Here is a 16,103-nt window from a genome sequence, read left to right as displayed (position 1 = left end):
GTAGTAAAAATTTTTGAAACCCACCACTGCCCCATATCTCTTAAATAATTCTTTTACAATGGGCTAGAGCAGGGGTGTCAAACTCACGTTGTCACAGTGGCATCACGTGACATATCGGGACTTTCCCCCCCTTTACTAAACCGGTCATGAGCATGGCCAGCGCATGACGCATCCAGCCCACCAGCTGGGAGTTTGACAGCTCTGGGCTAGAGGAAGATCATCTTAATAGGTGATATAACAGAAGACAGAAACTAAGTTTATACATTGATTCACACATTGTAATAGCTGGGTGCAAAGGATTCAGCCCTGAATCAAACAATTGGAGAAATTAAATCATTTATTATTAAATTTATATGCTGCCCCTCTTGCTATCCAAACTATCTTACTATCCAAAATAGCTTGCTATCCCAAAGCAACCAAAGGTTTGTTGCTGATACAAACACGCAATGGATTTTTTTTTCAGTCTGAATTCCTAATAATAATTTTTCGTTGTTGCTGTTTTCTAGGTATGGAATTGGCAAATTTTTATATTTAAAAACAATTTTAACATGTTTTTTTTTCTTTTAGCTATCAACTGCAATTCTCATTAAGTTAATTGGCTTGCTGATTGTGTTTTTTAAACTTTCAGAGATATCAGTTGGTGAACGAAATTGAGTCATCGGAAAAATATACTATTTTTGTTCCAGGGAATAATTCAATTGAGAACTATTGCCAAGCATCAAATATTACACAACTGGTAAGAGTTTACTTCTTTAAAGAAATAATCCTAATTGCACTCATGTAGAGGTAAGCTCCCCTAACTCAATGAGACTTAATTTTTCATCCAACATGTACATGATTGGACAGTTCTTTGTTTATTTGTGGGAAACAACATATCAATAAATAAGAATTTGGATTCTATCTTGAGATAACACATTTGGAATTAACTATTGTTGGCTGCTTCATGAACCACAAAGCTCCTAGAGGAGGGCATTTAATTAATTTTTAAAGAGGGGTTTCTACCTCATCACAGATGATAGCCAACAACTGCCGTGTTCCCAAGAAGACTCATATAAGAGACTGACAGTCAATTCACAGGTTAACTCTGAATTGTCATATGCACAGAAATGCTGGCAACTCTGATATATCTCCAGTTGCTTTCCACTGAAAAATGAGATATGGTTATAACCATATAATGTAAACATAATTGAAAATCTGTGTTAATTTAATAATGATATAACTATAAATGAATACATTATTCACCATCATTTAATAAAATATAGTTCTTATATATCATTTAACGACTTCGTTTTAGGTTGGTGTCCTTTGGGTATCAGTATGTACCAGGTATAATGATGAAACTAAAGTAGCATTTCTACTTCATGAGTTTATCAAGTGGCTTTGGCAACATGCTGAACTTTTTTCTAGGTTCTACAACTCTTCACATAAGAATGTTATTATCTCTGAGGGTTGCAATGGCAATATTTTTCTTCTGCTAATCAAGATGAACTTGATGTGGTTGAGTATGGCAAAGCAACAGCCTTGTTAAAGGCCAACCTGCAGTTCAGTCATTAGAGATGTAAAGAAAATGAGTCTTCTGAAAATGGTGACCAAGATATTTGGAGGAATAAATTGAAGAGGAATGGCTTATTACTATGCATCTTCTCTTTAAGTTTCTATTCCACTTGCTGTTACCTTGTTGATTCTAATACTTGTCTTTGAGTATTTGGTTTTGTGTGGATTCCAGGATAATGACACCATGCAGTATCATGTTGTAATTGGTGATAAGCTGTTTCTGAAAGACCTGAAGAATGGAGTGCACAGAAGCACAATGTTAGGATTCTCCAATTGGCTCATGTTTTCTAATAGACTCAATAAGGTGAGAATGAGGTACAAGTTACTACTTGTAACTTGAGCTACTTTACTTCTACAGTTGTGGTTTAACAAGGAACATCTAAAATATCAAATACTATACTTTTCAAATAATAAATTTGGGTGCATATTATGGCTGCAGTCCTAAAATGTTTTATGTATTTGTTTTAAATATTTTATTTATTGTATATTTGAAATTTATTCAGTGACCTCTGTAACATAAATTGAAAGATCCCAAATGTTGCCAAAATTGACATACACAGATTAAAAACCAACAGTTAAATTCATTGGTTTTGGTTAGTCTCCACTGAGGATGCTGTATTGGCTGAAGGAGGTTTTATAATGCTGTCTGGATAATTGTGCTTTGAACCATACTTTATTTTGCATCCCTTTTTTAAAATTGCAGACATATGTAAACAGAGTTCTTTTGGATGGTCCATTTGTTGAAACAAGAAATGGAATGTTGATTGGGGTTTCTCAAGTTCTACAGATTCACAAAAACCGTTGCACTACCAATACCACCACTGTACAAAAGGTAAAGTATTAGAGACTGTCTTTCTTCATTATGAGTACTAGTTGTTTTCTACTATCTTATTTGACACTTGTGGATAAACTGATTGCCTGAGCCCTCCACCCAGTATATGCGCGCTCTTTTTCTTCTTAAAATTTGAAATCTTGCAACTTTCAGGAACAACTAAACTGGCATCAGTAGGTTTCCTCAACAGCATTTGATGTCATTGTTTGTTTATTTGCTTATTTGTTTATTTGTTTATTAAACAAACAAACTTCTTAACCAACCATCTCCCTCACAAAAGGACTCTGAGTTATGTACAATGTACTCAATACAATAAAACATTAAAACCTGAATAATTTAAAATTAAAAAATTAAAAATGTATACATGACCCTGGTGAGGGTTTTATCAATATAGTAAAAATGACGCAATTTAATGTTAGCATTTTGTTAGCATTTACAGCAGCCGTTATCCTAACAAAAACAATCGAATATGGTCATGATTTTATGGACCTAATGCATCCTGGCAGGTTCAGACCCCAAACATAGATTTTAAAACCTCAGTAAAGAGTGATTGGTTTATTAACATAAAAAAAAAAAGATGAATAAATCTTGATGTGGGAATAACAACAGGTTCAGATAAGGATAGATAGAGAGCCAACCAAGTGTAGTGGTTAAAATGAAACCAGAAGTGTGTGTGTTCTAATGCCAGACTTGGGCTTCGAAGCCAGCTGAATGACTTTGAGCCAAGCACTTTCTCTCTCAGCCCAATCCACCTCACAGGGCTGTTGTGGGGAAAATAGAATATTATGCTGTCTTGAGTTACTTATAAAGTAATAATGGCAGGATAAAAAGCTAATAAATAAATATATTGACAATGCTAATATTTCTACTATCACAAAATATGAAAAATAAAACCAGGTAATGATTAATGTGGGCTTTCGTTGTGTTGTGATTTGTTACCCTTCTTCAGTTGATGCTAATATTTTTCCATGCTCTGAAATATCTATTAATTATCCTTCTTCTCCTGTATGCCAGTCAAGATGTGCTAAATGCAACAAAAGGATCAAGTGCCCAGCAGGATCAGTGCTTGCAGTAAGTATTGCTTTATTTCATTTGATAATTTTTTTTTCTATCAAGCATGGCACCCGAAAGCTTTGTAGAAAGAGCAGCCCTTATGCAGAATTTTGGAGCTAATAATGTTTAATGTGAGAAGGTAGAAAGAGTTAAAATAAAGTAGGATAAATTAAAGTAAATGTTGACTTCAACAATCATTTTGTCACACGTGCTATTTTGAGAGTCTGGAATAAATATAAAACAAGGTTTTCCATGAAGGTGCCTTTTTGGGCTTCCCCACAGGAAGCTTTTTTTTAGAAAAGAAATGGTGGCAAGGCCAAACTGGTGGATTTATGGTAAAATAATATCTTTTAACTTGGGTGACTCTACTCTCAAATCTAAGAAGGAGCTAGAATCAAAAGATCATGTCTGCCATTGGTTTACCTTTCTTCAATTGAAAGAAAGATTTAAATTAGATAAAAAGAATCCTGGGTTTAAATTTTGTTAAAAATGAATTGGACACTGAACATATTTTGCTAAACTCTATAAAGTATATTGATTTTAAATCTGGAAAATGAATAAGTAAAACATTGTATGATTCAGTGGACAAGGAATTTTGGATATAATGTAATGCTTGAGCAGTGGGGGAATATGTGGAATAAAGGTTTAAAATTTACCTTAAAGTATTATGTAAATTGCTGGTATTTAACTCCGTACAAGTTGTCAAGAATGTATAAAGGCATCTCAAATGAATGTTGGAAATGTGAATATGAAGAAGGGACTTGTAATCATTTATGGTGGATATGTGATAAAGCAAAGAAATATTGGAGTAGGATTCATATCTTAATACAGAAAACTCTTAAAGTGAATATAGAAAAAAACCCAGAGATTTTTCTTTTGGTTTTAATGGAAAAAGACTTGGAAAAAAATTTGGAACTCTGATGTTATATATGTTGACGGCAGCAAGATTAATTTATGGACAGAAATGGAAGGTCACCTCGATCCTCATGATGGATGAATGGCTGCTAAAACTGATGGAATTAGCAGAGATGGCTAACTTGACTGTTTTGATTAAAGAAAAAAATACAAATACCTTTCTTTCTACTTGGAAACCACTTCTGGGCTTTGTGCTTGAGGTGGAAAAAAATAAAACTTTAATTTTGGGTTTTACCAATTAGATAGATCTGTTGTTATAGAAATGGCTTGTTTATACTTATTATGTAAAAGTAAAAAGTTGAGGTTAGATGTTAATCAGCGGTGGATTTCACTTATTTCTACCATTGGTTCGCCCTGTGCGCATACACACGCTTCGCTCACACACACTCCTTCCGTGCATGCGCCCGGCCTTCTGCGTATGCACCTGGCCTCAAAAATGTGATTAAATAGGATGGCATAGCACCGGGGAGGGGGGGCAGGGGGGCAGGCCCACTCACGATCTCCACTACCAGTTTGCACGAACCAGTATGAACTGACTGAATACCACCTTTTTGTTAATGCCTTATTCTGCTGCAACAAAGGGAGTTGGAAGTCAATGCTTTTTTTTCTTTCCCCCACTATTCATTTCCCATTTCCTTCTCCTAATTTCTGTACTATTTATTTTTTATTTGCTTTGTATGCTATATTATAAACTAATAAAATCGTATTGAATTAAAAAAAAGTAAAAGTTAAAATGAGAGTTCTTTCTTCATCATACCTAAGATGCTGTATGTTTGGAATATACTGTATATCTTAACTTTTTTACATTTTTTCCCCTTTTTAACTGACAGCAGAATCCAGGCAAAGGGAACCTTCCTCACTGTGTATTTAAATCTGGAGACATGAAATTAGTTGGCTGCTACTTTACCTGTGTCAAAGTTTCCCTAGTAAGTCATCTCTATTGATTAGATATCTCTACATATGTCAAATGCAGCTATTCCCCATGTAATTATTTTCTTCCGGCTGGCCCAGAAGTATTTATTTCTTTATTAAGAGACTGAGATCAGTTTCTCACTCATAATCTGAGCAAATACATAACTGACTACCCTGCTGATGCATAGAAGTATATTAATATTACTGGTACCATATCAGAAATGATAAGCAAGAAGATCAGTGATGGGTTGCCCCCCAGTTCACACCGGTTCTATAGAACCGGTAGTAAAACTGGCAGGAGACTCTACCCATCGACCCCAACATCATCAAAACGTTCTGTGCTTGCGCGCGGCCCCGCTGCAAACCGGTAGTAAAGGTATATAGAACCTACCCCTGAAGAAGATGCTATTATGATACCATTTCAAGCCCTAAGCAATATAAACTTTTGAACATGACATCAATTTCTTTGAAAATTTTATGTGGCCATCTAATCAATCAGTCAGAATAGAGCTGGAAGGAATCCTGGAGGTCTTCTAGTCCAACCCCTTGCAGGAGACCCTATATAATTTCAGACAGGTGGCTGTCCAGTCTTTCCTTAAAGACCTCCAGTGATAAAGCACCCACAACTTCTGAAGGCAAGTGGTTCCACTAGTTACCTGTTAGGAAGTTTCTCCTTAATTTCCGGTTGCTTCTCCTTAAGTAGTTTCCATCCATTGTTTCTTGTCTAGTCTTCTGGTGCTTTAGAAAATAAGTTGACCCCTCTTCTTTGTGCAGCCCCTCAAAAATTGGAATGCTGCTATCAAAGCCCTTCTTTTCACAAGACTGGCCATACCCGATCCTGTAACCGTTCTTCATATATTGTTGTCTCCAGGTCCTCAGTCAGTTGCTCTTCTTTTTTCTTTTCCAAAGTCTCAACATCTTTTTTGTAATGTGGTGACCAAAAACCGGATACAGTATTCAATCTCCCTAAGGATTTATAAAGCAATACTAATATTTCATGTGATTTTGAGTCTATGTCTCTGTTCAACTCAAATGTTATGACACTAGATGGCTTGCAAGGAAGAATCAAAATAAAGAGACACTCAGCAGTAATCCTTATATGTGTACAAAATGTCTATTTTTTCCTGCTCTGACTATCAATCTGTCTGTTTTCTGAGGTCTCTGTCTGCTGTCCAGGCTACTATGGTGCGATGTGTGAGATGTGTCCTGGGAAACCAGGCAACTGGTGCTCCGGCAATGGGGTATGTCAAGATGGCATTGAAGGCAATGGAGATTGCCAGTGCCAAGAAGGTTTCCATGGCACAGCCTGTGAAATGTGTCAGGCAGGAAGATATGGACCCAAGTGTCAATCAGGTGATTATGACTGTTATTCATCCTTATTGTGACATCTGCACCTAATTTTCTTAATTGGGGCTACTTATTTCTTTCAAAATACTGTACAGGTGGTCCTCAACTTATGACCACAACTGAACCCAAAATTGACATTGCTAAGCAAGGCATTTGTTGAATTTTTATGACCTTTCTTGCCACGGTTGTTAAATGAATCATTGCAGTTACAGTAGTTAAATTAGTAACACGGTTGTTAAGTGAATCTGGCTTCCCCATTGACTTTGCTTCTCAGAGGGTCACCAAAGGGGATCACATGACCATCATAAATACATACCAATTGCCCAGCATCCAAATTTTGACCATGGGGATGCTGCAACAGTCGTAAGTGTGAAAATGGTCATAAATCACTTTTTTTGCAGTGCCGCTGTAACTTCAAACAGTCACTAAAAGAATGGTTGTAAGTCAAGGACTCCCTGTTCAGGGAGTCCTTGACTTGAGACCACAACTGGGATCAACATTTCCATCACTAAGCAAGGTGGTTGTTAAGTGAGTCATGCCAAATCTTTACAACTTTTTTGCCATGGTTGTTAAGGAAATAACTGCAATTGTTCAATGAGTCAGACAGTTGTTAAGTGAATCCAACTTCCCTCATTGACTTTGCTTGTTGCAAGCTGGCTGGGAAGTTCACAGAAGGCAGTCATGTCACACACACACACACACACACACACACACACACACACACACACACACAGGATACTGCAACCACAGTAAATACATGCCAGTTGCCAAATGCTTGAATTTTAATCACATGACTGTGAGGAGGCTACAACATTTGTAAGTGCAAGGACCAGTTTTAAGTCACTTTTTTTTTTTTAGTGCTTTTGTAACTTCAAACAGTCTGCAAACAATGGTTGTAAGACGAAGGCCACCTGTATAAATAATTAGGAAAACAGTGTTTGGATTTTTTACACTTTTATGATCAAACTTCTATGCCACCTATGCCATCAGAATAGCATCTGGAATATCAGAATAGCATCTGTGCTGCTGCATAGGATAAGTTTTTGGCCTAAAACAGTGACGCTCACAAAAAGACTTGCATGCAGTCTCCAGGCTTTTCTGAAACTTGATGCCATCCTCCGATTTTTAATGTGGCCCAAACAACAAGTCATCAAACAGATGGCCAAAGAATTATCCTATTTAACTTTGCTTAAATGGAGATGTTCTGGATTCATCCACTGCTTTAGACTAGGACCACCTGCAAGACACTCAAACGTCTTGTGATATTCTAATGCTAGATAAGTTGTAAACTTTTAGAACGTTATTCTACAAATATTGTATGAATTTTTCAAATACTTCCACTCACATTTCATTTCTAGGACCCTGTACAGTTACTGATAGTGGCAAAGGCTGCATATACTTACAATTAATTTTCCATTGGCCATGATGGTGCAAAAAAACCCAGCATAGGTAACTTTGGATGTATTAATTTGTACCTGACAAAGACTTATGTTTCTTCTTAGAGTGCAATTGTAATAAAGGGCAGTGCAACGATGGGTTGTTAGGTGATGGAAAGTGCACATGCAACTCGGGATTTAAAGGAGTTAATTGTGACCAAGGTAAGTTGGGAAACAAGGTGTATCATTCTAGATTTGAACCTATTGATTTAAAAAATCAAATTTAAAAGAAATGAGAAAGGGCTACTTTCAAAATCTCAGAACTGGGGTTTTGTTGTACTATTAATGTATCCCTTTTCTTTTCCTGTGGTCAAATCTGCAGAAGATGTCTGGTTCTCAGGACAAATCTATGGGATGAATACAAATATATTGCATACATAAGGGATAATCAAATGTACCAGAACTACTATTGCTATTTTATTTTTTATTTATTTTTTATTATTCATATTTCTATGCCGCCCACTCTCCGAGGACTCTGGGCGGCTTACACCAAAGACAGTATACTAAATAGCATGTTGCCCCCTAACAATCTGGGTCCTCATTTTACCCACCTCGGAAGGATGGAAGGCTGAGTGAACCTTGAGCCGGTGAGATTTGATCCGCTGATCTGCTGAACTAGCAGTCAGCTAAAGTAGCTGCAGTACTGCACCCTAACCACTGTGCCACCTCGGCTCTATATTGAAAAAGGGACACCATAAAAAATAAAAGTTGTGAAATATTTTGGACATTTAATCAATTAATGAGGTAGTTTATAAGCTATTCCTGCTTTAATTACGTTCATCAAGTAGAATGAAAAAAATAGTAATATTATGAATCAGTAGTGTGACATACTCCAGAGCCCAGTCTTTTGGGGTTAGTGGGCACATTTGAAATGTGAGAACATGCAATGGGATTTCTCACCAAAAAGTGGCCATGCTATAGTGTAACCAATCCTAAAACACCCATATATCAGAAGGCAAAAAAGCAAACAAACAATTGGATAGCAAGCACCTGCCTTTTATTTTCTAAGCCCTATTTTAGACCCAGAGTCCTTGCTGAAAGTAGAGATTGATTTGAGAATACCATTGCATTCACAAGGTTCTAAAATTGTATTCATTTCCTTAACATTAAACAAATATTTTTTTTAAAAAAATAAGAGCTTAGAATCTAGGCCAATGTACTGTAATAACATTTGGGAAACTCCACTGTTCTGCCCGCCATAAACATTTCACATTGAGCTGTGAAGGTCCAGAACTGATCCTGGCCCACTCTGAATTTTTCTGATACACCAAAGTAAGAATGCAGGAGCATTGGCTGAGCTTCATGTTGCTGTGCTGCCGCAGTTTAAGGCACATTCTGTTGCAGCTGTTGTGTTAGTTGTATCATGGCATTCTGTAAATTGGCTACTTGTACATCCCCTTGCTGCTCATTTGCAGCAATGCTGTAGCTAGATGCTTGGCAGATAGAGGTGTCCCAGTGGATTGAAGGCCAGTTGTAAAACTCCAAGTGGGATTTTTCTGCCTCTCTTAGAAAGAGAGTAGAAGCCTTCCAAGGCTGATGTTAGTCCTTTGAGGTAATCCAAACAAAAAGTGTACCATGAGTAAGGTAAATGTAAAGGTTTTCCTGTCAGTTGTGTCTGACTCTAGGCCACGCTACTCATCTCCGTTTCTTGGCCGAGGTAGCCAGCATTGTCAGAAGACAATTTCCATAGTCATGTGGTCAGCATGGCTATATGCCAAAGGCACATGGTATGCTGTTATCTTCCCATTAAAGTGCTATCTATTTGCATTTGCATGCTTTTGAACTTCTAGGTGGGCACGAGCTGAAGCAAATAACGGGAGCTCACCCCGTTGTGCGGAGCTCAAGTCTCAAACTCAGCTGTCAACTCTCCAGCTGACACCAGCTGACTCCAATAATGCTTTTGTATTGTAAGGTTACATTAACAGAATCTTGTGAGAATTTTTCCCCTCCCTTCCCTTTATTCTCCAGGAAACTAGGCAGGGTCCTTTCTGAAATGCTTCCCAGATCACCTCTGCTTTTGAAGCTCAGGATATCTTTTATAAGCTAGTTGTCCAGCCTGCAGCTCTTTCTTATGCCTCCCAAGATCATTCCCATATTACAAAGTACATGACTATTTGAGAGAATTATTTTTGCTTGGAGATTGGATAATATTCTAACAAAATGTTCTCTTGCAGAGATTGAAACTGATTTCTGCAATGGTACATGTGATGTGAATGCAAAGTAAGTACAATTATAGGGCGCAATTTAAAACATAATTGAAACTATGTGATTGTTTTCAGTAACAACTCCCATAGGGATATTTTCCCTCTTTTTCTCCACAGGGTTGTCGTGATAAGAGAAGGAGGGAGGAGTATCATCTATGTTTATCACCTTGGGTTACTTGTATATTAATATAGATGGGATAAAAATCTAATCAATAAATTAAGCAGTATTTCTAAGAAGCTGAATTTTTAATTAAACCTCTCTATTATACATTCTTTAATTTCTTAAAAGTGATCTGGTGATTATTACATTCTCTAATGTGCAATTAATACATTAGAGGAGATTATTTACAAATAAAACCTGTGAAAGTATAGATTCTGTTCATCAAGATCTTGCTTAATTTAAATATAAATATCTCTCAAACTACTCTTCCCATTCTGAACAAAAGTAGGCAATCATTTACAAGTAGTAAATCATTTCCCATGATTTAATAATTTTCTTATCCAAATAAGTAAGATGAATTATCGCCACTAAGTGATTTTCATATAGCTATTAATTGGGCCTATTAATAACCATAATCACTAATTCCTGCCTCAGAAGGATTTACTTTGTAATTGTTTTCACTCAATTTTGCTCAAATTCCACTTTGAGCATGTGAAAATAACATATATCAGAAACTTGAGCTTCCTGCAGTGTATCTCTGTTTTGTAATTACACCTTTAGAGAAATGAGAGAAGGGGAACAATGTGACCCAGGCAAACAAGCACAATACAATTAACACACACTATCATAAACATATCTGTATATATAATTCTCAATCCCTTTTTATTCTGTTTCAGTTGCATGAATGACTCTACTACTTCTCAACCGACTTGCTCCTGTTCTGCTGGTTATTCTGGAAATGGAACCTCTTGTACAGGTATTGCTGGCAAATGCTTTCAATTCATAGTTCATGCTTGATAAAATAACACCGGGGTAAGACCTGAAGTACATAGAGATAGATCTATAACAACTAAAAATGACCATATGTTTCACTAATCACATGCACAAGCATTGCTGACATACACATGTCCACCATTTCAATATTACAACAAGTAAAACATTACCAAAATAAAGTTCATATCATTTAAAATGTAGCATTCGATGCCTTTCTATGTGCTGTGCTCAGACTTTCAATAGCTAGTTGCTGGGTGAAGAGAAATGAGCATTTTTGAAGAGAAACATTTACACTGAAGAATAAACTTACGTAATCTTACGAAACTCCTCTTTGTCTGCATCCATGGCAAGGCATAGGTCCATGTCAAAGAAAATGGGCCTGAAACCCTTATGCGTATTCTCTGGCAACTGGCTTGAGGTAAACCACAACTGGGCAAAACAAAGGCTTGAAATCCTTGCCTGCTCTTCCATTCAGGTCAAGGAGCAGAAAAAATTATCCAAACCATTCTTCTGAAATATAATTTTCTATATCCCACATGAGCCCTCCCTACCATATTTTACTGTAGTTTCACCATACCGTTCCTGTAAACCCAGGAGCAGATTTGCAGGGTCCTGATGGTTGTAGAAGGACAGCACAAACATCCTGCTTCATAAACAGGGGTGCACTAGAGGAAAGCAAAGATTAAAATCACAGTTTGGACAAGGTCCCCAGGGTGTTTGCAAATGTACTTGTCATACCGGTGCGAAACTGTTTTCTATTTTAGCCCAACCTCTTTTTTCTTTGGAATTCAGAAATAAACCCCTGTGCTGAAGACAATGGTGGCTGTTCCATATATGCCAACTGTACCAAAATAGCACCAGGCAAAAACATCTGCAGTTGCAAAGAAGGTTATTCAGGAGATGGAACTTTATGCAGAGGTAAGCATCATACATGTCTATAGAGATTCTCAAGTCACCCAGGTCATGGTTGTCCCAGAGGTGCTTTTTCAAGAGGCAACTGGACTTTCTGGTTTTTCTTTGAAGATGTTTCGCTTCTCATTCAAGAGCTGAAGAAGCTTCTTGGATGAGAAGCGAAACGTCTTCAAAGAAAAACCAGAAAATCCAGCTGCCTCTTGAAAAAGCACTTTTGGGATAAGCATCATACAGTTCAAAGCAGATGAAAGGATGGCTGATTTGGCTTTAAAAAAAAAAAATTTTTTTTTCTGCCCAGAGTCACTGTCATGAAGTTGGCAACCATATAAGTGGGATTAATAACTAAATATTGGGATAGACCATTACTCAGATAAATGAATTTAAAAGATGAAATATTTAAAGCATGATAAAGAGGATGGTATTATTTCTCTTGCAGAGAAGTTGCCTTTTATTTATTTATTAAATTTATATGCCACTCATCTCCCTGATAAGGCGACTCTGGCAGCCTTTTACATCAGCCCAGGCAGTCAGTGCTTTCTTAAAATATACATGGACATATAGCTGGCTACTTCACTTTAAGCGAGGCAGATGGCAAAATAATGTGGACATGATCGCTGAGGAATGGAGAAGAAGATTCTTTTTTTTTATTGAAAAAGTTTTAAAACAAACACAATTTCCCCACAACCCCCCCTCCCAACCCCCCTCCCCCTCCCCGACTTCCCAGAGCAGAACACAAGGTATTTCTATTGACCTTTAACAATAAACTAAATTGCATAACCAATCATTAAACTAACATCCCCTAAGAACAAATTCTTAACCCCCCATATGTAAAATCCTATTTCTTAAACATAATACTTCTAATATCACTTATATAACGCTTATACAAATAAAAGAAATCATTCACAAGCTATTTGATATTTTTTGGTTTGATACTTATTTTGTATATAATCAATCCATCTTCTCCAGTCCTGTATATACCTTTCTTGTGTATGATCCTTCAGATATGCTGAAATTTTAGCCATTTCAGCTAAATTAGTTACTTTCAATATCCAATCATCAATAGTAGGCAAAAAGTCCTTCTTCCAGTGTTGTGCTACCAACAATCTTGCTGCTGTTATCAAGTTCAAAATCAATTTAGTCTCTACAACTGTACAGTCCGTAGTTATACCCAGTAAAAACAACTGTGGAGTAAATTTCAGTCTCTTTTTAAGAATATTCTGCATCACCCACCAAATCTTTATCCAAAATGCTTTGATTTTTCTACAAGTCCACCATATATGATAATAAGTTGCGTCATCACAGTCACATCTCCAACATTTAGCTTGCACATTAGAATACATACATGATAATTTTTTAGGATCTAAATGCCATCTATAAAACATTTTATAAAAATTTTCTCTTAAGTTTTGTGCTTGTGTAAATTTCACATTTCTAATCCAAATCTTTTCCCAAGTCTCCATCATTACTGGCTCTTGAAAATTTTGTGCCCATTTAATCATACAGTCTTTAACCAATTCCATCTCAGAATCTATTTCCAATAAAACATTATATAACCTTTTAATATGCATTTGTTTTTGATCTCTAATTTGTTTTACTAAATTCTCCTCATTTTGCACAAAGCCAGTTTTTTGATCTTCCTTCCATCTAGCTTGAAGTTGACCATACTGAAACCATGTATAAATTATACCTTCTTCTCTCAGTATATCTAAAGATTTCAAATACATTACCCCCCTTTCCATAATAAGAAGCTCTTTATAGGTAATCACCTCCTGTTTTTGTTCTATACTTATGTTTTCTATTGCATGTCTAGGATTTGCCCATAAAGGTATCTTATAATTTAACTTATATTGATATTTTTTCCAAACCCTTAACAAAGCATTTCTTAATATATGAACCTTAAATACTTTATCCACTTTTTTGTCATATAACAAATAGGCGTGCCATCCATATAACAAATCATAACCTTCTAAATTCAAAATTCTCCCCTCAGTTAAATTAAACCAATCACTAATTTGTGATAAAACTGCTGCTTCATAATATAATCTTAGATTAGGCATTTTAAGACCCCCTCTTTCACGTGTATCTTGTATAATTTTCATTTTTATTCTGGGTTTTTTCCCAGCCCAAATAAAAGTATTAATACCTTTCTGCCATTCTCTCCGATTTTCATCTTTCTTAAGCACAGGTATCATTTGGAACAAAAATAAAAATCTAGGTAAGACATTCATTTTAATTGCTGCAATTCTTCCCAATAAAGACAACTGTAATTTTTTCCAATTTTCCATATCCTTCTGTACCTTCTGCCAAAGAACCTCATAATTGTTTTTGTATAATTTTGTATTTGAAGCTGCTATATATACCCCTAGATATTTAACCTTTTTAACTATTTCAAAATCTGTTAATCTTGCTAGTTTATCTCTTTCAAGTATTGTCATATTTTTAACTATCATCTTTGTCTTATGTGAGTTAACTTTAAATCCTGATACTTTCCCGTATCGATCAATTATATCCAATATATATGGAGCCGACTCTATAGGTTGGGATAAGGTAATAACCAAGTCATCTGCAAATGCTCTTAATCTATAATCTTGTTGTCTAATTACAATACCCTTCAATTTTTCTGAATCACGTATCTTGTTCAATAGTACCTCCAAAATCAAAATGAATAGTAGTGGGGACAGAGGACACCCCTGCCTTGTTCCTTTCTCAATTTTAAAAGCCTCTGTTAAACCTCCATTAACTATAATTTGTGCTGTTTGCTGCTGATATATCGCTCTAATTGATTGTGTGAAATATTCCCCAAAGTGCATTTTCTCTATTATTTTAAACAAAAATTGCCAGTTCAAACGATCAAATGCCTTCTCTGCATCCAAAAATATAAACGCTGCAGGGACCTGATTATTTTTTTCCAAATATTCCAATAAATTTACAATTTGTCTAACATTATATCTCATTTGTCTCCCTTTTATAAACCCTGATTGATCATTGTGAATTATTTGTTGCATAACTGGCATTAATCTATTAGCTAATATTTTAGCAAAAATCTTATAATCAGTATTCAGAAGTGAAATTGGCCTAAAATTCTCAGGTTTAATGGAATTTTGGTCCTCCTTTGGAATTAGTGAAACAAAGGCTGTTTTCCAGGAGGGTGGTACTCCTCCTCCTACTTGTATTTTATTAAATAAAATTTTGAGTGGTTCTAACATTTCAGATTGTAAATGTTTATAATAGACAGCTGTTAGTCCATCTGTTCCCGGAGCCTTACCTATTTTTAATTGTTTAATTGCCCCAACAATTTCCTCGGAAGTTATTGGCTGATTCAATCTCTCCCTCTGTTCCAGCGTTAATTCAGGAATCTCCATCTTTAAATATCTATCAATATCAACATCTTGAATTGCATCTTTAGCATATAACTTTGTATAGAACTCCAAAAAAGCCTTTTTTATTAAATTCTGTTGATAAATCTCTTTACCTCTAAATTCTATCTTGTCTATAACACGTGATTTTTGTTTTTTCCTCATCGTGTAAGCCAACCATCTCCCAGGTTTATTAGCATTACAAAATGTATTATATCTGGCATATTGTATGCTAGTTGCTACTTGCCCAGCCATTAACATATTAAATTGCTCTCTTAAAATATTAATCATATCTTTTGCCTTTTTATCTCCCGGGTTAATTATAAGCAATTGTTCTTTCTTTTTAATTTCCTCCTCTATCTCTTTCCGTCTATTTTGTTGTTTTAATCTATATTTATTATTCAAAAAAATTAATGTTCCTCTCATATATGCCTTACATGCATCCCATACCATCTCCATCGAAGTCCCTTTATTCATATTGTTAACAAAAAATTCTTTCATTTGTTTTTTTAAGCTCACACAGGTTATCTTCATATCTAAATAAATTCTCATTTAACCTCCAAGACCTCCTTTCCCCTCTTTCCTGCTCTAATTCCACCCAAACCGGGCTGTGATCAGTTAAAGTTCTTGGACATATCTTCGTACTCT

General features: G+C 35.8%; 1 protein-coding gene across 1 annotated transcript in view; it reads left to right on the top strand.

The window, feature by feature from the left end:
• The window catches only part of STAB1 (stabilin 1), a 123,417-nt gene that overhangs the window by 65,090 nt on the left and 42,224 nt on the right, over positions 1 to 16,103 (top strand). Inside the window, 10 exon segments of the mRNA XM_070937045.1 lie at positions 629 to 736; positions 1,727 to 1,858; positions 2,258 to 2,386; positions 3,401 to 3,457; positions 5,185 to 5,280; positions 6,424 to 6,619; positions 8,116 to 8,211; positions 10,224 to 10,269; positions 11,091 to 11,170; positions 11,980 to 12,105. Coding sequence (XP_070793146.1) covers positions 629 to 736; positions 1,727 to 1,858; positions 2,258 to 2,386; positions 3,401 to 3,457; positions 5,185 to 5,280; positions 6,424 to 6,619; positions 8,116 to 8,211; positions 10,224 to 10,269; positions 11,091 to 11,170; positions 11,980 to 12,105 — 1,066 coding nt within the window.

Source organism: Pituophis catenifer, unplaced genomic scaffold (genome assembly GCF_029215685.1).
Source record: "Pituophis catenifer annectens isolate HBS135680 unplaced genomic scaffold, rPitCat1.0.hap2 SCAF_2, whole genome shotgun sequence".
Classification (NCBI taxonomy): Eukaryota; Metazoa; Chordata; class Lepidosauria; order Squamata; family Colubridae; genus Pituophis; species Pituophis catenifer.
Note: the sequence above shows the minus strand (reverse complement) of the source record. Positions and strands in the feature narration are given on the sequence as shown.